Genomic DNA, 19,650 nt, shown 5'->3' with positions numbered 1-19,650 from the left:
TCCCACCCACCACTGACTCTTCTCTCCAGGTAGAAAACCCCGGGCTGGAGGCTCCAGACCCTTAGGACAGGACACCAGGGCAGGGAAGATGCTCCAGGCCCCACATGAGAAAGCAGCTCACTGAGTGTACCGCTGGAGACCACCCCAAAAATCTAGTGACGGGGAGGGTGTGATGAATGTGCCCAAGGGTTTAACCACACACAAACCAGTCATGGAAGTTTGAAAGACATTTATTTAAAAAAGAACAAAAAGCTTTGGTATTTCAAAACCCAACAACCATCATCACTAGAAAGTTAACCACCTCTCCCAGGGACCTGAAGTAAAAAAGCACAGACCCCAGTGGCTCAAGTAGGAAAGAGGCAATGTGCAAACCAGGAGGGAGGGCAGGGGAACCGCACCACACCAGGAGGGAGGGCAGGGGAACCACACCACACCAGGAGGGAGGGCAGGGGAACCACACCACACCAGGAGGGAGGGCAGGGGAACCGCCACACCAGGAGGGAGGGCAGGGGAACCGCACCACACCAGGAGGGAGGGCAGGGGAACCACACCACACCAGGAGGGAGGGCAGGGGAACCACACCACACCAGGAGGGAGGGCAGGGGAACCACACCACACCAGGAGGGAGGGCAGGGGAACCGCCACACCAGGAGGGAGGGCAGGGGAACCGCACCACACCAGGAGGGAGGGCAGGGGAACCGCCACACCAGGAGGGAGGGCAGGGGAACCGCACCACACCAGGAGGGAGGGCAGGGGAACCGCCACACCAGGAGGGAGGGCAGGGGAACCACACCACACCAGGAGGGAGGGCAGGGGAACCGCACCACACCAGGAGGGAGGGCAGGGGAACCGCACCACACCAGGAGGGAGGGCAGGGGAGCCGCACCACACCAGGAGGGAGGGCAGGGGAACCGCACCACACCAGGAGGGAGGGCAGGGGAGCCGCACCACACCAGGAGGGAGGGCAGGGGAACCGCACCACACCAGGAGGGAGGGCAGGGGAACCGCACCACACCAGGCAGGGGGGCCAGCTGGGTCGCAGGCCCAGCCTCCAGACTCTGTGGGGCCTCTGGGTGCCAATGAGATGGCAGGGATCGGTTGTTGTCACCAACAGTCCTGATCTAGGGTGGATGGAAAGCCACCCAGCAAAACTTCAACAAAAATAAATTAGAACTCCATTCAAGAAAGAACATGTTAAATTAGGGAAAGAACACAATTCTTCCTAACCAAGTCTTTAAAGAGGGTCTATCTCCTGGACAGGAGAAAGGGGGGTGGAAGGAGTGGGCTCAGCGTCAAGTCTTCTCCTACAGGTTTGTTTTATTGATGGGAAAACTTACACAAGTCCTAGGCCCTCCTTCCCCTCCAGTGCAGACTCCTGTACCCACAAGTGCTTCTGAGTCACATCCCCCACAAGGCACAAAGGGTTGCTGCTTCCAAAGGCTCCCTGTTCATGCGGCAGCAGGATGCTCAGTGCTGGGTGTCTTGTGCAAACGGTGGCCGAGAGCGGGACTCGAGGGTCACTCAGACACTGGGATCTTCCTGCTCAATGAAACAAGAGGTCACTGTTCACCACCGACCCACAGCCCGGCTACAGGAAAAGTCAGGCATGGTGGTGCACCCCATGATCCCAGCACTTGGGAAGTAGAGGCAAGAGGATCAGAGCTCAAGCCAGCCTCTACCACACAGCAAATTCAAGACCAGCCTAGGCTACATGAGGCCATCTCAAAATAAACAAATATACTCACTGGCAGGGGAGCAGCCCACAGGACAATGTCTCAGAGCCAGCTAAACACACAGCTCCCGGCCCAGGGCGAGGCTAGAATTACTGTGTAGCGGCCCATGAACCTCCTTGGGTTGGTGTGGCATGTTGCCTGGGGCTCTCTGGCATGGCAGTGAGGGACACGGGCAGTTCCTCAGGGAGGCAGTATGAGTTGTCCTCCCAAATGTATGTCGAACATATAAGAACATACATGCCAAGCAAGAGCATGGGCAATAGCCTGCAGGACCCACCTTTTCTATCATAGCTGGCCAAAAGCTGGCTGCCCGGACGGCCTTCTCCACACTGCTTTCCGACCCAAGTCTCCATTGGTTCCCCCATCGTGAGGAACTCAGACCTGCCTCTGCCTGCTGCCTGCTCCTGAGGGCCGAGCACTGCTTTCCCCGAAAGCCTGGCCTTAACCCAGAGACCACAGCGCTTCTTGGTGGAGGAGGCGGTCCCGTCTCCTGCGTGGGATCAGGGTTTCCTAAATGCTGGGGCACAGATCCTGCCTGGTCTACTTCTCTGTCGCACTGTGGCTTGAGAAGAGGGGAGGGGCAGGGAGGGCCTGGCTCCCCTGCTGCTGTGGCTGACAAGACAACTGCATCACCCAAACCCTCGACCTCTGACAGCAATGAACTTTGTTTGTTTTGTTTTTTAAGTATGTTTTGCCATGTAGCTCAGGTTGGTCCCAAGCGCACAACCTTCGTCCTTCAGCATCTGAATGCTGGGATGGCAGGGGGACACCACCACACCCAGCTTGCTGTCACATGGACTCCTATTTTGATATTGACAGCTGTGGGCACTGGCTTGGAAAGATATCTCATGACTACCTAGCCTGTCCCCTGGCCAGGTTACCCCTTTGGACATGACAGAAGGGCAGAGGCTTGGGGCTTTAGGGGTTGAGGCGGCCGCCTACCTTGCTCCTGAAGAGGGGCTTGGCTCCAGGCCCACAGTACTCATTATAGATGAGTTTAAAGAGGAAGAGGTGGAAGAGGGTGATGAGGGAGGCCACGCTGAACCAGAAGAGGAAGGGCAGGCCGGGATCCTGCTGGGCCATGTGCTCATCGTGGGCCAGGATGGCCTTAAGGTGCAGCGTGTGCCGCAGGTCCTGCAGGTGTGTGAGGTCAGTGGAGATGTACAGCAGAGGTGTGATGGGCTGTGTCACCATGACAGCGAAGGTGTGGCCCCCCGACTCTGAGGTCAGCTCCACCGGGTCGTGCAGGCAGCCTGCCTCGCAGGCGTAGATCTTGCCGGGCTGGCCCCGGGACTCCACAGACACGTGCAGGCAGGGCTTGCCCTCGGCATCCACCAGCACAGCCAGGTCGATGTGGTCGTTCTTGTACCGGATGCCACGCAGCGCATAGCTGTTGTGGAGCACCTCAGGGTCGGCCTGGAACTGCAGGTGGTTTTCTGTGAACTGCAGTCCACCGAAGCTGAGCACCATGCCTTGTAGGATGCCGGGAGCGCCCACCTTCACCAGCCCCTTGCAGCCACGCTTCTGCAGGGTCAGCTTCCACAGGTCAGCCAGCTGCAGGATCTGCGGCACTGAGGAGAGCTGGCCGGGCCACAGGTTCTCAGCGTGCATGGTGGCATGGCCGCTGAAGCAGTGGTCTTCGTAGTTGAGTGTCGCCTCCATCTGCTCTCGTTCCCTGTGGCTCAGAGAGGGGCTAAGCAGTGGGGCTGGGGAGCAGGACAGCATGTAGTACAGCGTCAGGTTGACGGTCAGGCCAGATGGTGTGTGGGCATCTGTGATCTTCTTCATCTCCACACCTGTAACACCACGAAGGCTGCACATTAGGGCAGAAGGCGTGGCTGGAAGCAGAGGTGGAACAAAGGGCAGGGCTATAGAAGGCGGAGCTTTGGGTCCAGTAATAAAAGAAAGTGGTTTGGTGCCCTGGGTATGGCAGTCATCCTGACTTCCTGAGATGGCAAATCTTCATTCAACTTAGTGGGAATTAGAATCACCACAGAAACACAACTCTGGGTACATCTATAGATGATTTTCTACATTAAATTGAGGTGACAGCCAGGTGTGGTGGCACATAACTTTAATCCCAACACTCGGGAGGCAGAGGCAGGCAGATCACTGTGAGTTCGAGGTTAGCCTGATCTGCAAAGCAAGTCCAGGACAGCCAAGGCTACACAGAGAGACCCTGTCTGGAAAAACCAAAACCAACCAACCAAACAAACAAAACACAAAAAATTGAGGTGACAAGAGCCACCTTAAACGTTTGTGGTCCCATACCATGGACTGAGTACAAGGAAACAGCAAGCTGAGTGCCAGCATCCATCTCTCCCTACTTCCTGACTTGCAGATGCTGAGACCAGCCACCGCCTGCTCCTGGTGCCATGCCTTTCCCACTACTCTGAACTACAAGGCAAAATAAACTTCCCTCAGTAGTTGCTTTTGTCACAGTATGATGAACTGAAGAGGGGCGGCCCAAGGTGGTTAGGAAACCACCCTCAGCTTACCCAGCTACTATACAAGACCTACCACAAATGACAGGTGGCCCGAGGTTGTGAAAAAGTTAAATAGAATCCTGTAGATGTATTAGATTTGAGGAGGTTATTTTGTCTGAACAAAAGTGGCTGTTCAAGGCCGGTGGGTGGCGCGTGCCTGGAATCCCAGCACTCGGGGAGGCAGAGGCTGGCAGATCTCTGAGTTCGAGGCCAGCCTGGTCTACAAAGCGAGTCCAGGACAGCCAAGGCTACACAGAGAAACCCTGTCACAAAAAATCTTTAAAAAAAAAAAAGTGCTGGAGCTGGCTCAGAGGTTAAGCGCACTGACTGCTCTTGAGAGGTGCTGAGTTCATGGTGGCTCAGAACCATGTATAATGTGATCTGACACCCTCCTCTGGCCTGAAGGTGTACATGCAGGCAGAGCGCTACATACACAATAACAAATAAATAAATCTTTAAAATCTTTAAAAAAAGATTTAATGCCTGTTGTTAAAAACACTGTTCTGGATGTAATCAAGGACAAAACAACTTCAGTAGATAAGAGAAAAAACTCAGGAGAAACCAAAAAACAAATATTTGGGGAAATAAAATACTCATCTGAAGTAGATAGAGGAGGGAACTGGGTGAGAGAGGAGGTGAGGAGGGAACAAGGATAGAGATTAGGTGGCTGGAGAGATGGCTCAGAGGTTAAGGGCACTGACTGCTCCTCCAGAAGTCCTGAGTTCAATTCCCAGCAACCACATGGTGGCTCACAACCATCTACAATGTGATCTGATGCAGGTGTACATGCAGACAGAGTATTGTATACATAATAATAAATAAATAAATCTTTTAAAAAGATAGAGATTAGGTGTGGAAAAATGGGTGGCTGCAAGAGAGAAGTGAAATCAGTGAGGGGGAGTCATCTATGGAACAGGAGAGGCTCCAAGGAACCTATGGTGATGCCAGCAGCAGGGGTGGGGCATGAGGGGGAGGAAATGGAGACTGAAGTAGCCACCTCCTGTAGCCAGAGGAGACTTCCAGTAGAGGGAGGGGGACATCAACCCCCACACAAAACCTTCAACACAGCCAATCAATGACTGGCCCATGAGCGTGTCCGCCACTGACACTACCAATAATACTCCGCTATGCTTGCAGACATGAGGCTAACATATCGGTCACCTAGTGGCTTCACCCAGCAGCTGATGAAAGCAGATGCAGAGACCCACAGCCAAACATTAGGTGGAACTCAGGGAATCTCATGGAAGAGGAGGAATTGAAAGAGCCAGAGAGGTCAAAGACACTTCAAGAAACCTTAAAGAAAAAAAAAAAAATCAACCAACCTGGACCCATAGGGGCCCACAGAAGCTGAACCATCAACCAGAGAGCATCCCTGGGAGGGTTCTAGGTGCCCCCCTCCTGCCCTGATACGTAACAGATGTACAGCTTGGTCCCCATGTGGGACCTCTCACAGCAGGAGCAGGGCTGGCTCTGAATCTGTCACCTGCCTTTGGATCCCTTTCCCCTAAAGGACAACCACGTCTAGCCTCAGTAGAAGAAAATTGGTCCAGTCCTACATAGAGGGGAGGGGAGAGGGAGGGACTGGGATGTAAATTAATTTTAAAAAAAGAAAAAGAAAAATTGGTTTTCTTAAACCACATGTCTTTTTTTTTGGTTTGTTTTTGTTTTTTCGAGACACAGTTTCTCTGTGTAGCCTTGGCTGTCCTGGACTCGCTTTGTAGACCAGGCTGGCCTCAAACTCACAACGATCCACCCGCCTCTGCCTCCCGAGTGCTGGGATTAAAGGCGTGCGCCACCACGCCCGGCGTAAACCACATGTCTTAATTCCATGTTAGAATGTTAGACAGTACATTGCCACACAGTCCACACCATCCTGGCCATTGGCTTTTGAGTTGGTTTTTTTGTTTGTTTTGAGACAGGGTTTATCTGTGTAACAACCTTGACTGTCCTGGACTTGCTTTATAGAGCAGGCTTGGCCTCGAACCCACAAAGCTCAGCCTGCCTCTGCTTCCCAATGTTTTAGGTAAATTCAAATGGTTACTAGAGTTCAAACGTGTTTTCCAAATCTCTAAGAGTTGGAGAGATTTGGAACTAAGATATAAAATTTGAGTAGCCCGTGCCGTTAATCCCAGTAGAGATAGCAGATCTCTATAAATTAGTTGTTTTCCAAATTCTAGTTACAGTGAACAAGGTGGTGCCCACACCTTCAATCTTACCACCCAGGGATGAAACTCAGATCCAGTTCTTACTTGGTATGTTTGCACACCATATTTACAGATTGTTATAAAAACCCTCTCCAGGGTTACTAGAAAGGCAGCTAATTCCTGCCAGGGACAGGAACAAAGAGCAGCTTTTGTGATTGCCTGTAAGCTCATCTCTGTGCATGCTAACCTGACCAATACTGAGCCAGATTATACCCTAATTATAGATATCACATTTACTGGCGAACTGGCAGCTAGGGATTCTTCAATAAAGCAGAAAGAAGCCCACCAACATTTGCCTGTTGGCTTCTACTGCAAATGGTTTCCATATACAGTAAATAAATATTCTCTCTTTGAGAAACAAATCTGGACATTTTATGTAGCATGGAGAGCTTTTGGCTTTATTTTATTTTTTACAGACAGGGTTTCTTTGTGTACCAGCTGTGGCTGTCCTAGACTCACTTTGTAGACCAGTTTGGCCTCGAACTCAGAGATCTGCCTGTCTCTTGTCTCCCGAGTGCTGGGATTACAGGTGTGCGCCACCACACCTGGCTGAGAACCTTATATTCACTGTCAACCACCCTAGGGTCATAAGGGCGCGCCACGCAATGATGGACTGGGTCGGCTCATAGGCTTAGCCACGGGAGGAAAAGTGGAGCTGGTACCTGTCTGAATGCCTTCATGACCAGGCCGTGGTAGCAAAAGGGCCTGTGCTTCCCTCATGGAGGAAATAGCGCAGTTGCCTTCCCTAAACCACTGAACTCCTCCCTACTGAACAGACACCTAGTGAACTGTGGGGACCCACGGAATGGTCACAACATTCGGCTAACACGTGGTTCCGTGATGGTTCATCAACCCCTGATGAAACCAAAACAATGGAACATTAGCCTATAGAGCAGGGGGTGGAATGGCCAGTACTGAGGACGAATCCACAAAACCAGTGCAGCACTTTCGTCTCTAAGACAAACAACTAGAAAAGCAAAAGGAAAATCCCTTCTCCCTGTCACATGCAGTAGGACAGCTATATGGTTATCAAAAGAGAAAACCGCTGGCTGGCAGATCAGTGTTGACGAGATCCGTCGTGGGAGGAATGAATTAGGAAATGACAAACTTACCAAAGACATAAAATTGTATGTAGCTCATACAGGCAAGACAGACAAAATGTCTGAAAATAATGAAACAGTGGATAAATTAGCGACCTGTTTAATTAAGACTAAAATATGAAAAATTTCCAGGGAACAAATTGAGACTAAATCAGGCCAGGGTGCAGTGGCGTACGCCTTTAACCCAAGCACTCGGGAGGCAGAGGCAGGCGGATCGCTGTGAGTTCGAGGCCAGCCTGGTCTACAAAGCGAGTCCAGGACAGCCAAAGCTACACAGAGAAACCCTGTCTCAAAAAACAAAACAAAACAAAAAAAAAAAAAAAAGAAAGAAAGAAAGAGAGAATAAACCAGCAAGAATGATAGAGTACACATTCCAAACACTTAACCGTTTACCCCAACTCTAAAAACCAAGGGGAACTAGACAACCAAATGAAACCAGGGCAACCCTATGAGAATAAGCATTCTAAGGAATCCATAGCCAGGCAGAGGGTCACACCGTTAATCCCAGCAGGGAGCCAGAGGCAGGCACATAAGAATCACTGTGATCTAAATTTAAAAGATGCTCGTAAAAGGCAGGCTGAAATTCAAAGTGAATGTCCTTTTGTGATCCAAAAATCAATACCCTTAAACCTTGAGTTCATATATAAAGAGAAGGGGGAATATAGGTATATTTATCCACACATGCTAAGGTTTATTTAGCTTCAAATTTTCAAAAGAAAATTCTTTTAAAAATTTCAATTGAAAGATAATACTTTTTCTGCTGCCATAAAACACTTCGCCCTAGCAGGGCACGGTAGCACACACCTTTAATCCCAGCACTTGGGAGGCAGAGGCAGGCCGACTGCTGTGAGTTCCAAGCCAGCCTGGCCTACAAAGTGAGTCTAGGACAGCCAAGGCTACACAGAGAAACCCTGTCTTGAAAAACCTACCAAAAAAGACTTATCTTTCCTTTTTATTTAGACAAAAGGGGGGAAATGTTGCAGGATACTTGATCACACCATAAATCCCAAAATTGTGTTGATTACTGGAAAAACCTCTTTCTAGTTGTGGTGTAGCTCAGTCCTAGCACACACCTTTAACCCAAGATAGGATTAAATAAAATCAACCATAGGTCAAGAGGCAGAACAAGCAACCAGGTGATAGGAGTGAACATAATTTAAAAAACCCTAGAGAGTAGGAGGAAGTCAGAGGCCAGGCATGGTGGCCCACATCTTTAATCCCAAAACTCTGGGGGCAGGGACAGGGGCAGAAGGATTGCTGTGATTTGGAGGTCAGCCTGGTCTACAAGGCAAGGCCAGGATAGCCAACGCTACACAGAGAAACCCTGTCCTGAAACCGCCCCCACCCAAAAAAAAGAGGAAGTCAGAAGGGGGGGCGTTCAGTTTGAGGGGCTTTTTGAGGCAGCATGGGGAAGGCGCTGGCTTTTTGGGACATCCGCTGAGTAAGAAGGTCGGGTGGGTACTTTCTCTGCCTCTCTGAGCAGGTTTTCACCCCAGCATTTGGCTCCCAAGTCAACAACTGAGATTTTGCTAAAAACAAACATTTCTATAGAGAGACTATCTTGTGTATTGGACGGATGCATCACCTATAGTTAAAATGGCTTACAGAAATGGGTAGAATAGCTAGGCACAGTGTGGCGCACGCCTTTAATCCCAGCACTTGGGAGGCAGAGGCAGGTGGATTGTTGTGAGTTTGAGGCCAGCCTGGTCTACAGAGTGAGTTCTAGGGCAGCCACAGCTGTTACACAGAGAAACCCTGTCTCAAGAAAACCAAAAAATCAAATCAAATAAAAAATAAATAAATAGCTCATTAAGTTATGAGCTAATCAGGAAAAGCCTAGCTGTATGGCCTAGGTATCTGTTAATATATTTTGAGTCTGAGTTGTTATTCTGGGAGTTTGGGGCTGGGAGGGAAAAACACACAACGCGTCTCGTGTGACCTTGTGTGACCTCCTGCCCCTCACCAAGGCGTCCCCTAGATAGCTCCAAGCATCTGTTCACAAGCCCAGATCAGGGAGCTGTCCACCAGATCTCACTTCCCACAGCCAAACCATGGCCCAATAGTCCTCCTTCCAGAATTATCAAGACCCAGGTGTCTCCCTCCTCTTTCCCTTGGGCTCCCCAGGAACCTCTTCCCCTGCCCAAGCACCCACGTTGCCCCCTCAGCCTATACTCTGCAGAGTCCCACCTTCCCATCTCAGAATAAACTCATCATCTTCAAGGCTTCAGCGTTCACATCACCTTGTTCTTGCATCACCAGGCTTAAGCCCAGGCAGAGTGCCCTCTTCCTTGTCACATGACTGGCGGCTCCTTACCACTCTATCCAGGAGCAGAGTGGCAGCCCTCCCACGTGCACTGCACTGCTCATACACAGCACTTCCCAGAGTCGCCTCCCATAAGATGTTCTCGGCCCTGTCTTCCTCCGGGGCAGACCAGGGCAAACACTGTGTGAACTAGAGCTCCTTGGCTCACTTGTCCAACAGCCTCTGGCAAAAGCATTTGCTGAATGGATAGATACCTCTTGACTGAACTAAACTCTCTCTGCAGAACCACACATGAGTGCTCATAACTGTAACCCTGAAAACCAAAACTCAGTACTGAGGATTGCAATGGCTTGTCAACAGTTGAAGGAAAAGTTTTCATTTGACATGCATTGGAAGAAACCTCCAGCGTTCCAGTTTAATAGCCGCAGCCACAATGGCAAGATGAATCTCAGTCTCAAACATCAAAAAACTGAGGCCAGGCCCAAGCAGGTTGTGGTGGTCAAAGCAGAGTGTCTGGGGATCTCTTCCTAATGATCTATTCTTTACAAATTGACTCCTTCTAGCAGGGCGGTGGTGGCACAAGCCTGTAATCCCAGCACTTGGGAGGCAGAGGCAGGTGGATCACTGAGTTCGAGGCCAGCCTGGTCTACAAAGCGAGTCCAGGACAGCCAAGGCTACCCAAAGAAACCCTATCTCGTCGAAAAACAAAAGAAAAACAAAACAAACAAGCAAAAACAAAAACAAAAAAACCCAAAACCAAATTGACTCCTTCCACTTACAAAACAAAAACCTCCACCTGTGCTCAGGTCAGGCCTCAAAGCTAAGCCATAGACAATAAAACTGAACCTTTACACCCAAATCTTCATTTAAAATACCATAAACGTGCGGGAGAGGTCGCTCAGAGGTTAAGAGCACTCTCTGCTCTTCCAAAGGTCCTGAGTTCAATTCCCAGCAACCACATGGTGGCTCACAACCATCTATAATGTGATCTAATGCCCTCTTCTGGCTTTCAAACACTGTATACATAATAAATAAAAAATCTTAAAAAAAAAAAAACACACCATAAACAGTGTTAAAGGCTCAGAAAGCTAAGGCCACAGAGCCAAGGCCCTACAGCTTCAAAGAGGCTAGGAAAAGAGTGCACACCAAGGCAAGTTCCAACTCTCTCTGTGACTACTACAGAGCCCGGGGGACATCTCTAAAGTGGATGCCGAGCGGAGACTGCACCAAGGCCTTCCTTACCTGGGCTGAACAGCTGGGCCCAGAGGAGCTTGTGATCTTGAAGCAGCTCCGAGGCAGGCATTTCCAACAGCTCCAACATTTCCTTCCTCGCCAAGTCCTGCAGCACTTTGAGCTCCTTGGTTCCTTTGCTTTTGAGCACCTGGGGGTGGATGGGACCAGAGACATGCACCACCCACAGCACCGTCTCGTCCAGCTGTGTCTTGGGAGCCACCTGCAGCCGGTTCACCAACTTCTTAGAGGCCACCACTACCAGGTGCACCAGCCCCGACGGAAGGGGTGTGGACCGGCCAGAGTAGAGGAGAAACTGATGATCTCCGACCTTCTCCAGAGTGCTGGTGAAGGACTTGGGGGGCACTGGGGCCGTGGTTGGCCCCACAGTCTGCAACGCGGCCACGCGCTCCGTGGGATTGTTGAGCTGGATGCGCTGCAGATAGACGTGGGGTCGGCCTCGGTGCGCCAGGAAGTCCTCCTGCAGTAGCACGCAGTCACGGCCCGACCCCGCAGAGAGCCCAGAGGCCGAGGCGGGCCCGGGGACACCAGCGGCAGGGCCCGAGCCCGGGGTCCCCAGCTGGAGGCAGCGCACCCGGCGAAGCAGGCCTTCCCGCAGCAGCAGCACCGCCTCTCCGGCCTCAGCCAGCACATTCAGCGGGCGTAGCTGCACGAAGGGCACGAAGTCCGGCGTCACCGCAGGCTCCCGCTCACCGGGCGTCACCCACAGCCGGTTGTAGGCGGCGTCCAGAGCCAGAAAGCCGTTGGCCACTAGGGCTGGCACCCCGGGGCCCAGCGGCACCGCCTCGCCGCGATCGCGCAGGCCGCGCCAAGCGCGGGTGGCCGCCTCCAGGCAGGCGGACGGCTCGGCGGCGCCGGGTTCGCTGCGGGACCACGACGGCAGGTGCAGGCCGCCCGCCGCCCGCCGCGCCCCGGGGCTCGCGAACCACAGGAGGAGCAGCAGGAGGCCGAGCAGGCAGAGGAGGCGGCGGGCCCAGCTGCTCGACAGCAGCCCCGGCAGCCCCTTCAGGCGCTGCTGCAGCCACATCGGGCCCGCCGCCCAGCCTGCTCGCCCGGCCGCCGCCTCTCACACCCCGGCCCGCCTCGCCGCGCCCACCTCGACTCCCACCGCAGCCACCCGGGCAGCCACCGCCACCACTTCCTTCTTCTTCTTAGTTGCCTCCTAGCCGTCAAACGCTGCCGGCCGTAAAGCGTCGCCGAGTGTTTTGCGACAGATAGAAAAGAGGTCGGGGGCGGGATTTGGAGGAGAGGCGGAGTCTCTCTGGGGGCGTGGCCATGTGGGGCGGGGCGAGGGAAGGTAGGAGGTGGGGGGTTGGCAGGCCTCCAAAACTCTTCCCCCCACCTCCAAAAATAAGAAAAAAGAAGGGAGGGAGGGAGAGCGAGCGTGCGAGAAAGCCAAACCCAACCCCAACATGTGTTGCACCTCATTTGCTGCTAATGGTTTCAACAGCCCTAAAGTTAAAATAAAAGCATACTGTTTCTATAAAAACTATTCCTAACTGAATAAAGAAAAGACATACGGGTAAATGGAAGGAAGGGAGAAAGGAAATGGAGGGAGAAAGGAAGGAAGAAGAGTAGCCACAGAAAAATTATTTCCTTGCCAGTACACCAAAGTGAGACATTAAGTTCAACCTGGGACTGCCTGTTTCTTGAGCGCACCATGTCGGTTTTTTGTTTTGATTTGTTTATTTGGTGTCCACCTTGAGTTTTAACTCATTAAGTAACATGAAACCTTAAAATCTCATACTTTGGCAAGGCCAGCTGCATCCATCTGGGGAAAAGATTCAGTTGGTGCCCTGCAGCACACAATGGGCGATTGTTTCCACTTTGGAATCTGGGTAATCCAGACAGAGCAGTGCAAAATCACAGTTGACAATTCAGCGGTCACTTGAGGTGGCTTCTCGAGGGCTAAGTAGACAGAAAACTGTTTGCTGATATTGTGAGCCAGTGTCCCACTGGAAGAATGCTCATCCTGTTTTGACTTTATTTGATTTTTGTTTATCTTTGAGACACGGTCTCTCTTGTGTTGTACAGACTGGACTTCAAACAACTCCTGGGCCCAAGAGATCTTCCTTTTTCAGCACCTCCAGTTTCTAGGATTAAAGGCATGCATCCAACTTTCACTAATTTTTATTTTCACACAAAAAAAAAACAATACCAAGAACTGGGTGGTGGTGGCACATGCCTGTAGCATGTAGCACTTGGGAGACAGGGGCAGGTGGATCTCTGAGTTAGAGAGGCCAACCTGGTCCACAGAGTGAGTTCCAGGACAGCCAGGCTACACAGAGAAATCCTGTCTTGAAAAGCAAAACAAGCTGGGCGTGGTGGCCCACGCCTTTAATCCCAGCACTCGGGAGGCAGAGGCAGGTGGATCACTGTGAGTTCGAGGCCAGCCTGGTCTACAAAGTGAGTTCAGGACAGCCAATGCTACACAGAGAGACCCTGTCTCAAAAAACAAAACAAAACAAAAAAAAGACAAAATAACCACCCCCCCCCAAAGGGGAGGAAAACAAAAATGAATGCCAGGCCTGGTGGCATATGCCTTTAATTCTAGCACCAGGGAAGCAGAGACAGGAAGATCGCTGTGAGTTCCAGTCCAGCCTGGTCTACAAAGTGAGTCCAGGGACAGCCAGAGCTACACAGAGAAACCCTGTTGTGAAAAACCAAAAACTAACCAAACAAACAAAAAACCCAACAACCCAGAGCTCAACAGTACATTTTCAGCCAGTATTTTGCATACACCTTTTATCCTACTATTTAAGAGGCAGAGGCAGGGTAGATCTTAGAGAGTTCAAGGCTAGCCTGTCTACACAGTGAGACCTTATCTCTAAACAAAATTTTAAAAATAAAACAAAAAATAATTTTTTTTGGCAGTTTTAGCTCAGTGCAGAGTACTTCCCTAGCAGAAGTGCAGAGTAATTCCACAGAACCACAAAATTAAAATAAAAATGCAGGCCAGGCAGTGGTGGCCCACGCCTTTAATCCCAGCACTTGGGAGGCAGAGGCAGGCGGATCTCCATGAGTTCTAGGCCAGCCTGGACTACAGAGCAAGTTCCAGGACAGCCAGAGCTGCTGGACAGAGAAACCCTGTCTCAAAAAACAAAACAAAACAAAAACCAAAGATTGGGTTGGCAGGATGGCTCAGCAGGTAAAAACACTTGTCACCAAGCGTGATGACCCAAGTTCTGTACCCAGGACCCACCATGCATAGTGTTGAGGTCCAAGTCAGAAGATGGTGTGGGATCCCTGCAGCTGGAGTAACAGGCACTCATGAGCTGCCTGGTGTGGGACGCAAGCCTCTTAGCTGCCGAACCATCTCTCCAGCCCCTCTTTTTAATTAAAAAAAATTATTGGGGGGCTGGAGAGATGGCTCAGCGGTTAAGAGCACTGACTGCTCTTCCAGAGGTCATGAGTTCAATACCCGGCAACCACATGGTGGCTCACAACCATCCACAGTGAGATCTGGTGCCCTCTCCTGGCCTGCAGATGTACATACAAGCAGAACACTGTATACATTGTAAATAAGTATTTTTTAAAAAATTAGTGTGTGTGTGTGTGTGTGTGTGTGAGTGTTCTTAGTACACACGGTCAGAGGACAATTCTGGCAAGTCAGCTCTTCCCTTGTCCTTTACATGAGTTCCAGGAGTTGCACTCAGAGTGCCAGGCCTTTGAAGCAAGCAAGATTTACTTGCTTGCCCTCCATTCTAATTTTTGAGACAATGTCACTGAACTCAGAGCTCCTGGATTCGGCTAGACGTGATTGGCCAGCAAGCCCTAGAGATCCTCCTGTCTCTCCCTCCCCAGTACCTCCCTGCACACCTCTGGGTCTAGCTTTTAACTAAGTGCTAGAGACCAAACTCAGGTCCTCCACTGAGCTGTCCTCTTAGCCACTGTGAGCATCTCTGCTACCTAATACTGCTGTGATTGAAGTATGTCTCAGCCGAATTCTGGGCAGGTTTCTTGGGAAGCAGTTCATCAACCAGCATCCTAGGTTAAAGGCTTAATTATTACATGTACCCCTAACTCCTTGCCATCCTCAAATACCCCAAGGCCTGGGAGTGTCCCCAGGCAAGAGTCAGCCATATGGCCACAAGCAGGCCCTGGGGACTTGATAGGTTCTACCCTTGGCCTGACCCCTGCTAACAAGTCAACTGACCTCCATGGGCCTCAGTTTCTGGACCCACAAAATAGGTATCATAAGATAAAATAGGCTTGCTCTGAGACTTGTGCCTGAAGCTTTTTTTTTTTTTTAAGATTTATTTATTAATACATAAACAGTTCTCTACCTGCAGGCCAGAAGAGGGCATCAGATCACATTATAGATGGTTGTGAGCCACCCTGTGGTTGCTGGGAATTGAACTCAGGGCCTCTGGAAGAGCAGCCAGTGCTCTTAACCTCTGAGCCATCTCTCCAGCCCCTTGTGCTTGAAACTTTAACACAGTGCCTGCTTTAAAATGAAGCATTCATTATTTAGTTTATTTCTTTATTATTTTTTGTTGTTTTTCTTGTTTGTTTGGTGGTTGTTGTTGTTGTTTTGAGACAGGGTTTCTCTATGTAACAGCCCTTACTGCCCGGAGATTGCTCTTTAGACCAGGCTGGCCTCGAACCCACAGAGATCTGCCTGCTTCTGCCTCCTGAGTGCTGGGATTAAAGGTGTGTGCCACCACTGCCTGGCCTCATTATTTAGTTTAGCACCAAGGACTCTTCTTGCCTCCTGACGACCTAGCCCTGGTGCAAGCAATGTACTTGTTTCTAGGATATTCCTCTAGTCTATTTGCTTACAGATAAATATGTGGTTTTTTGTGTTTTGTTTTGCTTTGGTTTTTTTTTTTTTTTGCCCAGAAATTGTAGTATATCCTGTAAATCTTCATGTTACTTGTTTTACTTAAAGAAAAACAAAATTGAGAAACTTCTACTATTCTACTGGGGCTAATGCTGGTGGGAATGTGACCATTCCACTGAGGCTGTGGCTTATCCTCAGACCAGCAAAGGAAAGGGTGTGTGTGTGTGGGGGGGGGAGAACAGGAGGTGTGTGTGGGGGGAGGAAAAACAGGAGGAAAATGCACACATAACTTCCCCCATCCTACAGTTGTACAGCATTTTTGTAAAAGAGTACTGTGCCTTTAACAGTCCACAGCACGTGTTGCACGTACTAGAAACACTAGAAGCAACATCTGGGTAGCAGCCACCACCTCTGCTTAAAGAGACAGGCCATCCTAGATGAAGCCTGGTCCCCGTTCAAGTTCTGGCAACAGTTCCTGGTGAAACAAACAGGAAATAGATACCAGAAGAGTACGGCCAGGCTTCGCATAAGTGAGTTCTTCCTCCGGAAGAGGCAGGCAGTCTCAAAACGGATCCCTCTTTTAATTTAGACTGTGGAGATTGCCCAGGAATGTTTTGTATCTGGGGTATATCCCTGTTGGGAGTCTCCTTGGACTCTGAGAAATAGGCAGTTCAAACTGGGAACTGTCTGACGCTTCCTTGCTGTAGTCCCACACCAGGTGTGTGATGCCAAGCAGTTGATGCTTCGCTGAGCCTCAGTATCTCATTTTACAAATGAGAAACTACCTAGCTACAAAGGGAGTTAGGAGCACGCAGTGAGAGACTTGAGAACTGAGCCAGCCAACACAGGCTGACTGGGTCTTCCTCCTTTAAGGTTTGGAATCTCAGTCCCTGGCCTTCTGAATCCCAAGCACCCTGCGGATGCTTGGCGCTGTCCTCAGCTGCAGCAGCGCCCAGCCTCGGGTCCCAGGTAGGAAGCAAATGTTCCGAGGTTCTGCTCTGGTCTCTTCCTCAGGTTTGTTTTGGGACCTTGAGCTTGCTGCTGGGCAGTCCTAGCCTCACGTCTACAATCTGTGAGAGTGAATAAATCTCTGCATAATGAGACAAACTCCAGTTTTCAAGCCTGTTCCCATTTCCTGTAAAGGACACATGTCCTTCGATGGTAAAAATATCGTACATCTTTCGCAAGAAAACAGAGAAACAAGGAAAGAAGAACTGAAGCCGAGCGTGGTGGCGCACACCTTTAATCCCAGCACTCGGGAGGCAGAGGCAGGCCGGAGGATTGCTGTGAGTTTGAGGCCAGCCTGGTCTACAAAGCAAGTCAAGGCGACACCGAGAAACCCTGTCTCGAACCCCCCCCCCCCTTTCAAAAAAAGAGCTATTTAGAAATAATATGACTTAGAAATGCTGCGTGAATTATATACATTTTTATAGCACGACCTGGAAATAATCATTTCGAACATTTGTCTATAATTTTCTTTCTTTTTTCCAGGGTGGGTGGGGTTATTCTTAGGGTCTCACGCAGTCCATGCTGGCCTTTTTTTCTTTCTTTCTTTCTTTCTTTCTTTCTTTCTTTCTTTCTTTTTTTCTTTCTTTCTTTCTTTTTTTTTTGTCCATGCTGGCCTTTAAACAAGCTACATGAGCCAGGCATGGTGGCTCATGTCTTTAATCCCAGTACTTGGGAGGTAGAGGCAGGCAGATTGCTGTGAGTTTGAGGCCAGCCTGGTCTACAAAGTGAGTCCAGGACGGCTAAGATAACATAGAGAAACCCTGTCTCCAAAAAAACAAAAACAGCCGGGCGTGGTGGCGCACGCCTTTAATCCCAGCACTCGGGAGGCAGAGGCAGGCGGATCGCTGTGAGTTCGAGGCCAGCCTGGACTACAAAGTGAGTCCAGGACAGTCAAGGCTACACAGAGAAACCCTGTCTCGAAAAACCAAAAAAAAAAAAAAAAAAAAAAAAACCCAACCAACCAACCAAAAACAACTAGCTACATGGCTGCACACGTCTTATTCCTGATCTAGCTTCCATGTCCTTGAATATGACACCTGGCCTTTCCCTTCCATCTCTTTTCCTTTATTTTTCTGACAAGAGTCTGGCTGTGCATCTCAGGCTGGCTTTGGACAACAGAGCTCTAACTTCTTCTACCTTCTGAGTGCTAGGATTTAGACACGGCCCAACCTTGTTTTTACCTATCCACAAGGCAGGGAATCTGTCTTTACAGTCTTCCCCACTTAGCATCCTACGGATATGCGCTTCCTTCCTCACATAGCAGAATCTGTGAAGGACCACCTCCCCACAACCCCTGGTTCCTTCAGGCTCCTTCCCCGAGTCCTGCCCTAGAGTCTGATCTGTGGGAAAGAGGCTCCAGGGTCCCTGTTTGAGTTCTCTTCCACAGCTTCCACAGCGGGATTTTGTCCAGGTGCGTTGGTGCTTGCCTGACATCTGGACCATGAGCCCTTGCTGGTCCAGACCTTTGATCAGTTTTTTACTTTGGATGTCTGTGAAAAGGACCTATTTTTTTTTCCACTTCATCCATCCACTCCCCATCCATCACCCCCACCCCATCCACCCACTTACCTATATCCACCCCTCTACCCCACCCACCTACCCACCCACCCACTCACCGATCCATCTATCTACTCCCGCCTCCCATCCTTTCCACAATTAACTGCTGCAGCAAGATTTTTCTTGACTCCTTTCAGATTTCCCTCCTTGGGGCAGAAAGACGAATTAAATGATTCCTTTGGGAGCTGGGGCTAGACTTTCTATAGTTCCAGCGTCCTTGCTGGCAGAGATGTCAATCCCTGTATCCACACCAGGCTCAAAGGCTCACCTCTGGAGTTTGAAGAAGGCATAAAGAAAAAGAAATTTCTAAGAGCTAATTCTTAAGTGCCCTACAGATCCCAGTGAATATTAAGCCCCATTAGACACCGCGGCCACTTCTTCCTCTGGGTAACATTGCAGCCCTTGGAGAGCGTGGGACGGCCGGCAACAGGACCCAGGGGCCATAGTGACCAGCCCCTAGCCGGGGATCTGCACGTCTAGGCAGGAAAACCCTTCCCCGGGGGGCGGGCGGAGGAGTGCGCGGCACCGCCCCCAGGGCGGGTCCAAGTGCGTGGCAGCCCCGGCCAGCCCCGGCCAGCCCCGTCGCGAAGTTTCCAGTTCTTCTGTGTCTCGGTGCCGGCGGATCGTCCCCAGACCCGGCTATGCGGTCTCTGCTGCTCCTGGCCCCGCTGGCCTGGCTCCTTCTGGCCCAAGCGAAGGACGACGCCAAGCTGGAGGGTGAGGGCGCGGCTGGGGAGCGGTGTCGGGCCGCCTCGCCGAGGACCGGGGTGTCCAGGCGACCTGGGTTGGGAGGGTGGGGGAGCTGAGTTATGGTCATCTGTCCACTTGCCCGCGGGTGACCCCGACAGATCACTTCCTCTCCTGGGGATAGCTACGATTCCTGCTATGCTGTGGGCAGGAGAGGAGACAGCCGAAGTACACCCCCCCCACCCTCTTCAGCCCTCAGAGGAACTCAGGCTAACAATTCCCATAAGAAGCAAAGCTCCTGTTTATCGTGCGCGACTGGCTGCCGCTTGGCCTCACCGGTTAAGCTCCGTTGCTCCGCTGGAAGTGTTTTCTTATGTTTCCCCTACTTTCCAGCTTCACAAACTGAAGCACCAGAGTTGGTTGGTTTCCCCCAAGGGCACACACAGTTTGTGGGCATTGGAAGTGGTTTCATCTCCCGCCTCTCTGGGTGTGTCTGGTTCCAGAGCCCAGGTCTGAGCTCCTGTTATCTTTAGGGTGTGAGGGTTTGGAGGGAAAGAGGTAAGTGTGGACCTGGGAGT

General features: G+C 50.8%; 2 protein-coding genes across 3 annotated transcripts in view; one reads left to right on the top strand and one right to left on the bottom strand.

Moving 5' to 3' along the window:
- Positions 1-214: 214 nt before the first annotated feature.
- On the bottom strand, positions 215-12,237 carry KIAA2013. Of its 2 annotated transcripts, XM_084785639.1 has the most exons (4): positions 11,029-12,237; positions 2,676-3,529; positions 2,011-2,223; positions 215-1,539 (listed from the first exon to the last, which is right to left on the bottom strand). In XM_084785639.1, exons 1-4 carry the CDS (start codon positions 12,062-12,064, stop codon positions 1,522-1,524), a joined length of 2,121 nt encoding a protein of 706 aa, XP_084641765.1. In that variant the 5' UTR covers positions 12,065-12,237; the 3' UTR covers positions 215-1,521. The 2 variants fall into 2 exon arrangements, with proteins under 2 accessions (XP_084641765.1, XP_084641766.1); XM_084785640.1 differs by lacking the exon at positions 2,011-2,223 and having other exon boundaries at positions 11,029-12,236.
- Positions 12,238-18,939: 6,702 nt separating this feature from the next.
- The window catches only part of PLOD1 (procollagen-lysine,2-oxoglutarate 5-dioxygenase 1), a 30,278-nt gene continuing 29,567 nt past the window's right edge, over positions 18,940-19,650 (top strand). Inside the window, exon 1 of the mRNA XM_084787554.1 lies at positions 18,940-19,102. Within this exon, the coding sequence (XP_084643680.1) occupies positions 19,027-19,102 (76 nt within the window). The 5' untranslated portion in view covers positions 18,940-19,026. The remainder of the gene's footprint in view (positions 19,103-19,650) is intronic.

Source organism: Acomys minous (assembly GCF_964271855.1).
Source record: "Acomys minous genome assembly, chromosome: 6".
In the NCBI taxonomy this organism is placed as follows: Eukaryota; Metazoa; Chordata; class Mammalia; order Rodentia; family Muridae; genus Acomys; species Acomys minous.
The sequence above is the reverse complement of the archived record's forward strand: the minus strand, read 5'-3'. Positions and strand labels throughout refer to the sequence as shown.

Coding starts and splice junctions, on each gene's coding strand:
- KIAA2013 (XM_084785639.1), bottom strand. CDS start 12,064: ATGTGGCTGCAGCAGCGCCTGAAGGGGCTGCCGGGGCTGCTGTCGAGC. Junction 3,530..11,028: donor GGCCCAGCTGTTCAGCCCAG/GTAAGGAAGGCC, acceptor GTGGTGTTACAG/GTGTGGAGATGAAGAAGATC. Junction 2,224..2,675: donor AGCCCCTCTTCAGGAGCAAG/GTAGGCGGCCGC, acceptor GATCCCACGCAG/GAGACGGGACCGCCTCCTCC.